This window comes from Nuphar pumila, chromosome 1 (genome assembly GCF_984573655.1).
Source record: "Nuphar pumila chromosome 1, dmNupPumi1.hap1.1, whole genome shotgun sequence".
Classification (NCBI taxonomy): Eukaryota; Viridiplantae; Streptophyta; class Magnoliopsida; order Nymphaeales; family Nymphaeaceae; genus Nuphar; species Nuphar pumila.
This window is the reverse complement of record NC_143249.1, coordinates 36,593,778-36,606,776: the sequence shown is the minus strand read 5'-3', so window position 1 is coordinate 36,606,776 and position 12,999 is coordinate 36,593,778. Positions and strand designations below refer to the sequence as shown.

Below are 12,999 nucleotides of genomic sequence, written 5' to 3'. Positions count from 1 at the left end.
ACAACGATCTTCTAAATGTCCAGATTTTTCACAAAATGTACATTGAAGCTTTCCTCTGCCTCTCATACCTCGTCCACGACCTCGTCCTCTGATGTTTTGAAGATTTTCACGCCCATAACCAGATGAGACAACTAGAGCAGATGACTGAGTCACAGGCTGAGATTGTGGAAGAGAGATCGCAAGTCTATTCAGACGATTATATGCCTCAGCAAGAGTAGGTACATCTGAACCAGTCAACATTTGAACTTTTGCAACAGAGAATTCTGAAGATAAACCTGTAAGAAACCGAGCAACCATAGTTTGTTCTTGATGATCCTTTTGTTTCGAACAGCAGAGGGGTCTGTGAGCATTAAGTCTTTCAAAGGCAGCTTTGACGGAGGCATAGTACTGGGCCAAGGTTTGATCTCCCTGCTGTAAATTATATATTTCTTGTTCAACTTGCAGGATACGACTCACATTAGTCTCTTGTGAGTACGTATCTCGAAGATTGTCCCACATCTGTTTGGTTGTATTATAGTAAATTAAACCATCTGCAATACGGGGTTCGACACTATTCATAATCCATGACATAACTATGTCATTATCTTCATCCCAGGTAACATATTTTCCCACTTTTTTAGTGGGTTCGTCTTCCAACAAGATATGTTTTCTACGATGTCCAGATACCGACATCATAAATGTTTTGGACCACCTGGCATAGTTAGTTTCATTCAACCTTACAGACGAGCCGTACGAAAAGGGATTGGCAAATGCCTTATACTCTCCAATATTTTCCAATTTGGAATCACATTTCAAAGTTTCAGCCATACTTCTGTTTTAGCAAAAAAAAAACTGGACAGACTCCAATCAACACAGGGAAAAGCGTGTGTTACACTCACACACCAACCGATATGACAATCAGCAGTTGTTCACACACACAAAAAAGTACTTCTGTTTTAACAAAAAAAAAACTGGACAGACTCCAATCAACACAGGGAAAAGCGTGTTACACTCACACACCAACCGATATGATAATCAGCAGTTGTTCACACACAAAAAAAAACCACGATAGTAAGGAATAGCAGCCCACAACAAGAGTACTTTCCCAGCACAGCAGGGAATCTAGCCTACAGTTTCCACGACAGTAGTGAACAGCAGCCCACAAACATGAAAAATAGTTTTAATTTTTTTTTCAGTACATCAGTGAATCACGACCAACATAACTCTGCATACGCAGAACCTGTTTTTCAGCACATCAGCGAATATGCAGAACCTGTTTTTCAGCACATTAGCGAATCACGACCAACATACCTCTGCATACGCAGACCCTGAATCATAACAGAGGCTGCTCCCCAGACATATACAGCTCGACAGTCAGTCATTTTTCAATCACGAGCAACACCACTACGAGTTTGATTGTTGTTTCTCCCAAAAACCAGGATGTCACGACATGAAATCACGAAACAGAAAAAAAATCATGGCCCAAACATCAGGGTATCACGGCTGAAATAAAACTCGGCACCAGGGAGTCACGGCAAGGCAAACATTCGGCACCAGGGAATGAAATAAGACTCGGCAACAGAGAATCACGGCAGGAACTCACAACAAGAAAAACCTCGGCAACAGGGAGTCACGGCAAAGCAAAAAACAAACACCTAGGAGCTACCAAACCAACAACAAGCATCCACGACCAGCAGCACGCCCAGATCTGTCATCAGATCTTACAAAAAAAAATTAATCGCTGACCTAATTGGAAAAATATTTTCGTTGGATCGTAGTTTGATCACGATCGATCACGCTCCCACGATCGACTGTGCTTTGATCACAATCGATCACGCTCCCACGATCGACTGTGCTCTGATACCATGTAGAAAGATGCACTGAACCCTAGGTAGAGAGAGAGAGGGGGAGAGAGAGAGACGGCTGCACAGGAAGAGAAAACTCGTTAACTTTGTTATTAGGGCCTCTCTCTATGTTAAATAGAGAGGCTTAAAAGAATAATTACAACTAAGCCCATTATGAAAACAAAATTTCAAATAGCATCTAATATAAAAAGACTTCACGTAAAACCACCTATTCTCAACATATATAATAATAATATTCATATTATTATTATATATATATTAATATAATTTTATTTTTATTTTTTTGTATTTTTTGCTATTTTCTTTTTAATTTTTGAAAGTCTAGTTCTAATAGAACTAGACTTACATTATTAGTTAAGTTCCACTTGGAACTTAACTAATAATGTAACTGTTGGACTAGTCCAACGGTTACATTTATAACCGTTGGACTAGTCCAACGGCTACAAAGGAGAGCTCCTTAAGAGCTCTCCTCTCCCACTTGTATATAAAGGGGTGTATCCCCTCTTGTATTTTCAATTCCAATGCTTCTTAAGCATTTGGTGTTTTCATATCAATAAAGAATATTTTATTTCTTGTGTCTATTTAGACACCTTCTCGTGCAGATCTAAGTTCATGTTTGGAAGATCCTCATTTCATTTCACTTGAGTTCATGCTAAATTGGCAATGTAGTTTGAACAAAATGAACAAAGCGTCATTGGAGGCAGTGTTACTTTATTAACATATGAATGCCTGTGGAATGAGTTCAAGTGCACCATACACCCCATGGTTCACAAATTAGAGGAAACATTTTCCTCATAATTTTGAGGCCTTCCTGTTGAATCCAATGACAACAGTCATATTATCGAGTTGACAAATACTACACTACACTGACAAAGTTCATGGGTAAATTAGCAAGTACTCTCTTCAGAGTCATGATGATCTTGAAAACAAGTTGGCTTCCTTGACTAAATTTTAGAAAAGAAGAACGAGAACAAAAAGGTTTATGTGAATGGCTTTCTGCCAGCGTCCACTGCCTTTGAATTCATTCAATACTCAATGTAAGTATACCTCACACACACACACACATGCCAGCATTTGTTAGGGACTACCACGCTTTGGTGGAGAACCCAATGGCAAAGTTCAAGTATGTTTTGATCATTCATTACTCAGTGGCAAAGTTCAAGTATGTTTTTTCAGTATTTATTTGAGATTTTTTATTTCTTGTTGGTTGTTGCTTCATCAATAAAGAATTTTTTATTTATTTAGAATTTTAGATATTTTTTATAGTTTTTTAAGCTTTTTTTTAAAAAAAAATTGAGGCTTACGCTTTACGCCTCGCCTCAGATTTTGGTGGAGCACCTCGCTATGCCTCAACGCTTTTCACAACATTGGTCTTCATTCTCTCCCTCTCAATCTCTCTTGCTCTTCTCGGCTAAACCCTCGCCCCCCTCTCTCTGTGTACCTCTCTCTCTCTCAATCTCTTTCCCCTCGGCAAGGCGACCGGTCCAGCATGACGATTCCGGCGTGACAACCTAGCAGGTATTGCATGCATGATCATGAATTGATTTGACGATATTATGATAATTGTTTTTTATTTCATTAGTGTTACTGTTAAAAATTATATATATACCCTTCTGCACCCCGCACCCAAGTTTTTGTAAAGTGCCGCATCGTCGAGCCCGCACCCGTACCTATGTGACATAGCTCTCAAGCAATGTTGTGAAAAGCGTTGAGGCATAGCGAGGTGCTCCACCAAAATCTGAGGTGAGGTGTAAGCCTCGAGGCATAAAGCGTAAGCCTCAAAAAAAAATTTGAAAACTAAAAAAAGAAACTATAAAAAATATCTAAAATTATAAATAAATAAAAAATAGTTTATTGATGAAGGAATTACGCTTTATACCTATACAAGAATAGTCAAAAAAATAATAAGCAAAGCATGTTTGGGCTTGGCTCATTTACCAAGGGACCGAGCTAGTGACTCATCTTCTTCTTGGAAGGACATAGGACATTTAGGAAGATGGTTTCTTGAGGGAACCATCCTTACAGGTTGCAGGTGTGTGGTGTTGGTTCAAGTCTATCATCTTTTCATTGAATGAAAAAATAAGAAATTATTTTTCCTATTCAATAACTCCGCCTGTGTAGTTATACACTGCCGGTCCCAAGCCCGGATAAAAGAGGAGGGTTGCGGTAGGCCTGTGACAGCCAACATAAAAACTTTGTCATATCCTATGAAAATGAACCAATATGAGAATTTCGTTGGGGCGTTCCCTACTGAGCGACGCGCTGTACTCTCTAGGCCCGGAGGCAGTGATAAATGTGCAAGGGTTGCTAGGTCGTCGCCCAGAAGCGACGCGTCACACCGGCGCCCGGGTGTGGTGTCAAATAGGCAAGGGTTCCCTCGCTTTGTTGGACGGGTGGGGGTAAAGAAGTTAGTCCAAGACCATAAAATTAGGTTAGCCACTTGGAACATAGGGTCTTTAACTGGTAAGTTGGTAGAGTTAGTAGATGTTATGTGTAGGAGAAAGATTAATATTTTATGTCTTCAAGAGACCAAATGGGTAGGTGAGAAAGCTAAAGTGATAGAACCTTGGGGATATAAGATTTGGTATACAGGAATAAATAGGAATAGAAATGGAGTAGGGATTGTTATGAGTCGTCAGTTTATAGATAATGTAGTTGAGGTCCGTAGGAAGGGTGATAGAATTTTACTTATTAAATTAGTATTAGGTACGGATATTATTAATATTATTAGTGTTTATGCACCTCAAGTAGGTTTAGATGATTCCATTAAGCATCAATTTTGGGAAGATTTAGATGGAGTAGTACAAGAGACATCTTATGGAGAAAAGCTTTTCATCGGCGGTGACCTTAATGGACATGTAGGCATTAGTAGGGATGGATTTGAGAATATCCATGGAGGCTATGGTATAGGAGAAAGAAATGAAAGTGGAGAAAGGATTTTAGATTTTTGTTTGTCCTATGATATGATCTTAGCAAACACTTGGTTTAGGAAGAGGGAGTCTCACCTAGTAACATTTAAAAGTGGGGTTAATACGAGTCAGATAGATTTTTTCCTACTTAGAAAGAGATATAGGGGTTGTTGCATCGATTGTAAGGTTATACCAGGAGAAAGTGTAGCTACACAACATAGAGTCTTAATTTTAGATCTTAGAATTAGACAATGCCGCAAAAGGGATAGACATAGGATAGATCCTAGAATTAAGTGGTGGGCACTGAAAGGAGCTAAACAAGGAATGTTTGTAGAGCAGGTAGTTAAGAAAGTTGATTGGTGTCTCGAGGAGGATTCAGAATCAATGTGGAATAAGATAGCGGGTGGTATGAGAAAAGTAGCTAAGGAGGTATTGGGTGAGTCTAAAGGCGGTGCACCACTAGGTAAGGATACATCATGGTGGAACGAGGATGTCAAATTAGCTATTAAGGTTAAAAGAGAGTGTTATAGAAATCTAAGTAAGAGTCGTGATAATGAGAATTTGGAGAAGTATATGATAGCAAAGAAGGAAGCTAAAAAAGTTGTTCGAAACGCGAGGGCTAAGGTATATAAGGAGGTTTATGACAAGTTGGATACCAAAGAAGGTGAGAAGGATATTTATAGGCTTGCAAAGATGAGAGATAGGAAATCGAAGGATTTGGGTATGATTAGATGTATCAAAGATGAAACGCAAAGGGTTTTAGTCAAAGATGAGGAGATTAAGGAGAGATGGAAAGATTATTTTGATAAGCTATTTAATGATAGTCATGCTCAAGATCTTGGAGACTTCTCCATTCCTTTTCATGAGATAAATCGTGACTTCATGCGCAAGATTCAAAAGAAAGAAATTGCAGAGGCTTTGAAGAAAATGAAATCAAGAAGGGCAGTTGGCCCAGATGGTATACCTATCGAGGCTTGGAAATGCTTGGGAGAGAAAGGTTTAGAATGGTTGACAAATCTTTTTAACTTGATTTGGCGAACAAATAAGATGCCTAAGGAGTGGAGGAAGAGTACTTTGGTGCCTTTATATAAGAATAAGGGTGATATACAAGATTGCACAAACTATCGTGGTATAAAACTCATGAGTCATACTATGAAACTTTGGGAGAGGGTGATTGAGTCTAGGTTGAGGAAGGTTGTCATGATATCGGAGAATCAATTTGGTTTTATGCCTGGAAGATCAACTATGGAAGCTATACATCTTCTTAGACAACTTATTGAAAGATATAGAGAAAGGAACAAAGATTTGCATATGGTTTTTATTGATTTAGAGAAGGCATACGATAGAGTACCTAGGGACGTTCTCTGGTGGACAATGATGAAGAAAGGTGTTTCTCTCAAGTACATTAGTATAATTAAAGATATGTATGAAGGAGTAGTAACCAATGTCCGCACTTGTGGAGGGGTGACAACCAATTTTCCGATAACGGTTGGGTTACATCAAGGATCTGCTTTAAGCCCTTTCCTATTTGCGATAGTGATGGATGAGCTTACGAGATCAATTCAAGAAAATGTACCGTGGTGTATGTTGTTTGCTGATGATATTGTTTTGATTGATGAGTCTAGAGCTGGGGTTAATGCTAAGTTAGAATTATGGAGACAGACATTGGAAGCTAGAGGTTTTAAGTTGAGTAAGAGTAAGACTGAATATATGGAATGTCGGTTTAGTAAGCAACGAAGTAGTGATGGGAGTGTAGTGAAGCTTGGTGAGCAAGATATACCGGTGAATGATTATTTCAAATATTTGGGATTCATCATTCAAAAGTATGGAGAAATTGATGGAGATGTAAATCATAGGATAAAGGTTGGGTGGATGAAATGGAAAAGTGCTACTGGAGTGCTGTGCGATCGTAGAATGCCATTGCGGTTGAAGGGAAAGTTTTATAGGACGACTATTAGACCCGCTTTACTTTATGGTACGGAATGTTGGGCTGCCAAGAGACATCATATTCAAAAAATGAGTGTAGCTGAGATGCGGATGCTTAGATGGATGTGTGGAAATACAATAAAAGATAAGATTCGGAACGAAGAGATACGTAAGAAGGTAGGTGTTGCACCCATTGAAAATAAGATGCGAGAGAATCGTTTACGGTGGTTTGGACATATTCGGCGAAGGCCTAATGATGCTCCAGTTAGAAGGTTGGAGAAATGGGAAAATATATTAGTTAAAAGAGGTCGGGGTAGGCCTAGGAAGACTTGGATGGAGATGATAGGAAAGGATATGAATGCTTTGAACCTCACCGAGGACATGGCGTTGGATAGAAATGATTGGAGGAAAAGGATTCATGTGGAAGACCCAAAATGAATTTCTTTTTTGGTTCATATCGCTGACCCCAATTGTTTTGGGATGAAGGCGTAGTTGTTGTTGTTGTTGTTTGTTTGTTGTATTCAATAACCATGTTACGTTGACATCTGCAGAGTTTGCTAATTTCATAATATTAGTTATTTGCATTGATCACCTAAAGTTTCTCTCTATTTGCCTCAATGAAGGGCAAACCAAAGAAACTTAAGCCTCAAGCTCCTCTTCAGGACAGAAATCAAAAGCAATTCTATGAGCAATACAAGTTCAGGTATCCAGCTTCCAAGAGGACCTGTAAAAGTCATAGTGGAAAGCTACATGATCCTTCATGAACTGCAGAACAGGTGCCTTATAACTAATTTCAAGAAAAATATGATCAAAATGACTCATGGTTATGAGGAATGCTTACAGCCAGTAGAAGTTCTACATTGTAGAAAATTTGAAACAGCACACATGAGCATTCAACATACCAATCACCTTTAAGGCTATAGCCTATAAAAGAACTTATCAACCTGAAGCTGAAAAGTTTCATAAACTCTGACAAAAAACTACTCATAAATGTTCAAGTGGATTAGAGATATAGTAAGCAGACAAAACAGAAAGAATGAGTGGAGTGGTTCCAGAATCACGTAGATACATCTAGGGGTGGCAATCGTGTCGGGTTGGCGGGTCAACCCGACGGGTTGGCGGGTCAGCATACCTCAACCCGAACCCGACCCGTTTATTAAACGGGTCGGCTGTGGCAAACACAAACCCGGCCCGTTTAATAAACGGGTAACCCAACACGACCCGCCAACCCATTTAATAAATGGGTTGGGTTGGGTAAACGGGTTCTCAGGTTCGCGGGTCAGGTTGGCAGGTCGGGTTGGCGGGTCGGGTTGACGGGTCGGGTTGACGGGTTGGCGGGTTGACCCGCCCGCCTAACCCGTTTATTAAACGGGTCAGCCGGGTTGGCGGGTTGGCATACCCCCAACCCGAACCCGACCCGTTTAATAAACGGGTTAGGCGGGTCAACCCGTTTATTAAACGGGTTGGCTTAAGCCCAACCCGAACCCGCCTAAGAGTCGGGTTGGCGGGTCGGGTCAGGTTTTGCCACCCCTAGATACATCATAGATCAAGGGAGGAAATAGGCATAACCTCAAATAACTAAAAACCATACATCATACACAAAGAACTGGTATATGTGAAAGACAAACATAACAACAGTACGAAGATAAATTGAAATGAGGTGATAAAATGTTCTTTTTAGGGCTACAATTCATTACAACTCTCATGCAACACCGAGACCAACCCTGAAAGACCAACTTTTGAAAGTTCGGGTTAGGTTGACGACGAGATAGAGAGAGGTGGGAGAGACCGAGATGAGAGGTGGGAGAGAGCAGAGAGACCAGGGAGAGACGAGAGAGAGCAAACGAGTGAGAGACGAGAGAGAGCAAACGAGTGAGAGACGAGAGAGAGCAGACGAGGGAGAAACGGGTGAGAGACGAGAGCGAGCAAATGAGGGAGAGAATGAGGGCCCCCAGCCCTAATTTAGGGTCGGGGCCTGATTTGCAATCCTAAACTTTGGTCATATGGGGGCTTTGACCCTCATTTTACCAAAAAAATGAGGCGCATACGCCTCACCTCAAGGCGTATGAGGCATACGCCTCGGGGCCTTTCTGCTTTATACCTGCGCCTCAAGGCACAAAGGCCCTTGCCTTGAGGCGAGGCGCGCTTTTTGCGCCTTGAGGCGCGTTTTTAATAACACTGCTCTCAAGTCTTCGTGTAAATTTAGTGGCACATAATTTTTCTTTTCTTTTCTTTTTTTAGGAACACTTAGTGGTACATACTTTCTCAAAGTCTCAACTTATTTACTTGAGAAACATCAAATAGCCTGTATGACTTGAATAATTCTGTCCATTTATATATTATATGAAATTGGAACACATTCTTCAATACCTTTTTTTTTAAATGAAGGAAAGCCATTTATTTAAAAAAAAATTGTTTAAGTACAAGGTAAAGGAGAAAGGAAAAGTAAACAACAACAAAAGCATAACAATAGCTGGGCATATCAGTGATCATATGTCATACCTGCTCTCAAGTCTTCATGTAAATTTAGTGGCACATAATTTTTCTTTTCTTTTCTTTTTTTAGGAACACTTAGTGGTACATACTTTCTCAAAGTCTCAACTTATTTACTTGAGAAACATCAAATAGCCTGTATGACTTGAATAATTCTTTCCATTTATATATTATACGAAATTGGAACACATTCTTCAATACCTTTTTTTTTTAAATGAAGGAAAGCCATTTATTTAAAAAAAAAATTGTTTAAGTACAAGGTAAAGGAGAAAGGAAAAGTAAACAACAAAAAAAGCATAACAATAGCTGGGCATATCAGTGATCATATGTCATACACTGCTTCAAGTAAACAAAAAGAAACTCTAGAGATTCTAATTAATGGATCAATCTTCTGGATAGTCACGAGTCATCACACTTCAAAACATATTTTCAATTGGAATAGAAATAAGCATAGATTCATCAAAATTTCTCAACAATTTAAGATGCATTAGCTAAGAGAGTGCATAAAAAAACTAGTACAATGTGATGGAGCAGAGAAAATTGCATGCAAACACACCTGTTGAAAAGATTTGCAACCTCCTCACATTCACGTGAGTTGTAAAACCATATACCATTAACTTCCTGGGCAGCATTTCTATACAATAGGTACGGCACCTGGACTTCATACTCAAAATCTCCCAGAAGATTCTCCACTAAATTATCTGTTTGCAGAAATAAATACTCAATGCAATAAACCAAGACACAAAGTCCGATAACCAGAAACTAATAGACAAAGCAATATAAAGACAACCAATTTCATGCAAACCAAAATCCTGGCATGTTGAGATCAAATTTGATGACCTATAATAAAAGCAAACCAACTCAAGGACCTAATATACTATTCTGGTTTCTTATAATGAGACATTAGGCTGATAGGTGTCTACCACATAGCTATGATCAGGAAAGGAGTAACTTCCAACCAGTAAATAAGGCAGGAACATGAAAAGAATAATTTAATTTTATCTTTTTCATAATTGTGCAACCATTTTTGTACAGACAAAAAAAAACAAAGAACTCCAGTAGAGATGCTCTTGGAGCCGCATCAATATAGCTGACATGTACAGCAATGACTCAGGCCTGCGAATTGATTCCCAAAGTGAGAGAATTAGATCCCAGACCCAAGTATACAAGGTGATTCATAAGATGTAAATAATGTACAACCTTGCGGTTATTGCTCACTTTTACATTAACAACTTTCACATATTAACCACCTGAGAGTTCATATCATCTACATACTTTTCAGTGAGATATATAACCAAGAAACATATAACAAAAGTTTCACAAAAGATTTTCTATGGTCATAAGTAAAGAAAACAGAAGAACACATATGAAGACAAACTCTTAAGAATGTCAGAATCCAAGATTTGAAAATCAACCTGGTGGAACATAGGCTTATGAGTTCAATAATCTTCATCTACCAACAAGTTATTATGTGACAAGTACTTTTTGACCACATGAGAAGCAATAAAAAACTTCGATAGAATAAAAAAAATATCGAAAAAATAAAAATTACATTTTATGATTACGAACTGCAAGGAAATGAACATCAAGGAACACTCGAACAATGCACTTCATAACAATAAATCTTACATATCAGCACAAGGACATGACTTAGGACTACTTGAAAAAGCCAAACCTGTATTCCTCCGGTTCATAACCATAAACTGGAATCGTGGTTGAGCACTCCTACAAAATTCAAGATAAATCATCAAGTTAGGTATGTCCAGATATATAACAAGAAAACCGAAACCCCAACTAACCCCAAGTACAAAGGCGAGAAGTAACTCTCAATCAACCAGGAAAAGGATGCAGTAGTAGTTAGCGAACTAGAATCATAGATCAAAATTCGAAGCCACCTACCAGATACCCCTAACTTCAGCTTCTCTTCTCTTCTCTTCTTTCATTTTCATAGGAAAGTTGGGGATTTGAGACCCAGATTCTACTTTTCATACTTGCATCTTACGAGGGAAATTGAATAACCTCCAAAAACTAATGTGTATAGGAGAGCTTGAACAAAAATGCAAGAAATTTGAAAGAAATGGTCAATTAAAGAACGTAGAGTTTACCTCTTGACGACGAAAAGCGATCCTTCAACATCCTTTCGACTCTGCAATAAAAAAAAATCAATGCAAATTGAGAATCCACTAATACCCAAAAACCAAAAAATAACGATCCCAACAAAAGACAGAAAACGAAACAGAGAGAGAGAACCCATCGGCTATTCTCTATGTTGAATTCGTAGAAGGTAACGTGGGCGGCCGTGATCAGGATCTCCTCCACGAACGGATCGATCCTCTGAAGAACCGTCAAATTGAGGACCTTGGTGCTCTCCTGATCCAGATTGGGCGTCATTTTCCCGATCTGAGACATCTTCTCTCCCCCCACCACCTCCTCCTCTCCAAAACCCTAGATTCCCCAAAGCATTCCCTTCCAATATATATATATATATATATATATATATATATATATATATATATATATATATATAGATATATATATATACACTACAAAGGAAAGTTACCCTCAAGAGCACTTCTCTTCTTCCTCTGATATCTTACAGAGAGAGAGAGAGAGAGGAATGAAAATTGCGAAGGTCATTATACCTTAGTGTCATCTGGATGTAGATACGACTCGAGACACAATAGGTGATTTTCGTAGGACATCAGACGCGTAATTTTTTAATGTTTTAATATATAAAACATCATTTTAATAAACATAATATAAAAATATATTTGTTAACCGAATTGAGAGACAATATTTTGTTTTGAGATAATATCGGATATTTTAAGGGGCTTCAAATTTCAAAGGTCTTTAATGTGTCAAAATTCCATGATTGATAAAATAATGTGATACATAAGGTCGCCCGCGCGGCTGTGTCTGTAGCTTTTAAGGGTAGGTTACATAAGGGCAGGGTGGTCACGGGGCTCCACCCAGAGTTTCTGGCTTAGACAAGGGTTTCTCATTATTTAAAAAAAAAAAAGATAAAATAATATTTCTACATCAAAACCACTCCATCTAAAATGTGCTTCTTAGTAAATGGATCGTGCAACCCAGCTCAAATTGATCAATTAATACAATCCATGGGTTTCAGGTAAAGGGTACGGTCCACTAGAGTGTAGTCAATATTTTTCATTTTATTTCATAGGTTCATGGTAATTAGGGATGGCAGTGGGACTGGGGGAAATATGGAGTCACGCACTGTTTGGAATGGAGATGAAATAGAGAATGAATCGGGGATGAAGGTTAAAATCAAAACCGGTGCGGACATGAAGGCAGGATAGATTTACTCTTTCCCAATCCTGCCTCGCCCTGCCTTGTCCCCATCTTCGATTCTCATTAAGAAAATTATTATTATTATTATATATATAACCTTAACATAAAACCCTTTCTTGAATCTCTCATCTCTCCTTCCTCTAAGAAACCATGTGAGTTCTGATTTATCTCTTATACTTTTTTTCCTTCCTCCTAAAGTGGAAGGCAAAAGGAGACGACAACAGAGAGGGTGGTGTATGTTCCCCCTGGAACACGGGGTCGCGTGCTCAGGGGTCCGAATGAGTGCCACATGGCACTCATTCGACTGGTTATGTACGGAGGAAGATCTTGGGTTTTGCAATATTCCTTCCTCCGTACACAACCAGCCGAATGAGTGCCACGTGGCACTCATTCGGACCCCTGAACACGCGGCCCCCGTGTTCAGGGGTAACATACAACCTGCTCGGACGACAACAACACAAGAACCGAAAAAACCGGGTTATTCTTTTCCTCGCCTTGTGTGGACTGAAGTTGGA

The 12,999-nt window shown here is 39.1% G+C and overlaps 1 protein-coding gene across 1 annotated transcript in view; it reads right to left on the bottom strand.

Moving 5' to 3' along the window:
* The window catches only part of LOC149848693 (mRNA-decapping enzyme-like protein), a 35,978-nt gene extending 24,349 nt beyond the window's left edge, over nucleotides 1-11,629 (bottom strand). The window contains exons 1-4 of the mRNA XM_089996957.1: nucleotides 11,423-11,629; nucleotides 11,278-11,318; nucleotides 10,848-10,897; nucleotides 9,729-9,873 (exon numbers count right to left, since the gene is read on the bottom strand). Coding sequence (XP_089853083.1) covers nucleotides 9,729-9,873; nucleotides 10,848-10,897; nucleotides 11,278-11,318; nucleotides 11,423-11,581 — 395 coding nt within the window. The 5' untranslated portion in view covers nucleotides 11,582-11,629. The remainder of the gene's footprint in view (nucleotides 1-9,728; nucleotides 9,874-10,847; nucleotides 10,898-11,277; nucleotides 11,319-11,422) is intronic.
* Nucleotides 11,630-12,999: the final 1,370 nt, after the last annotated feature.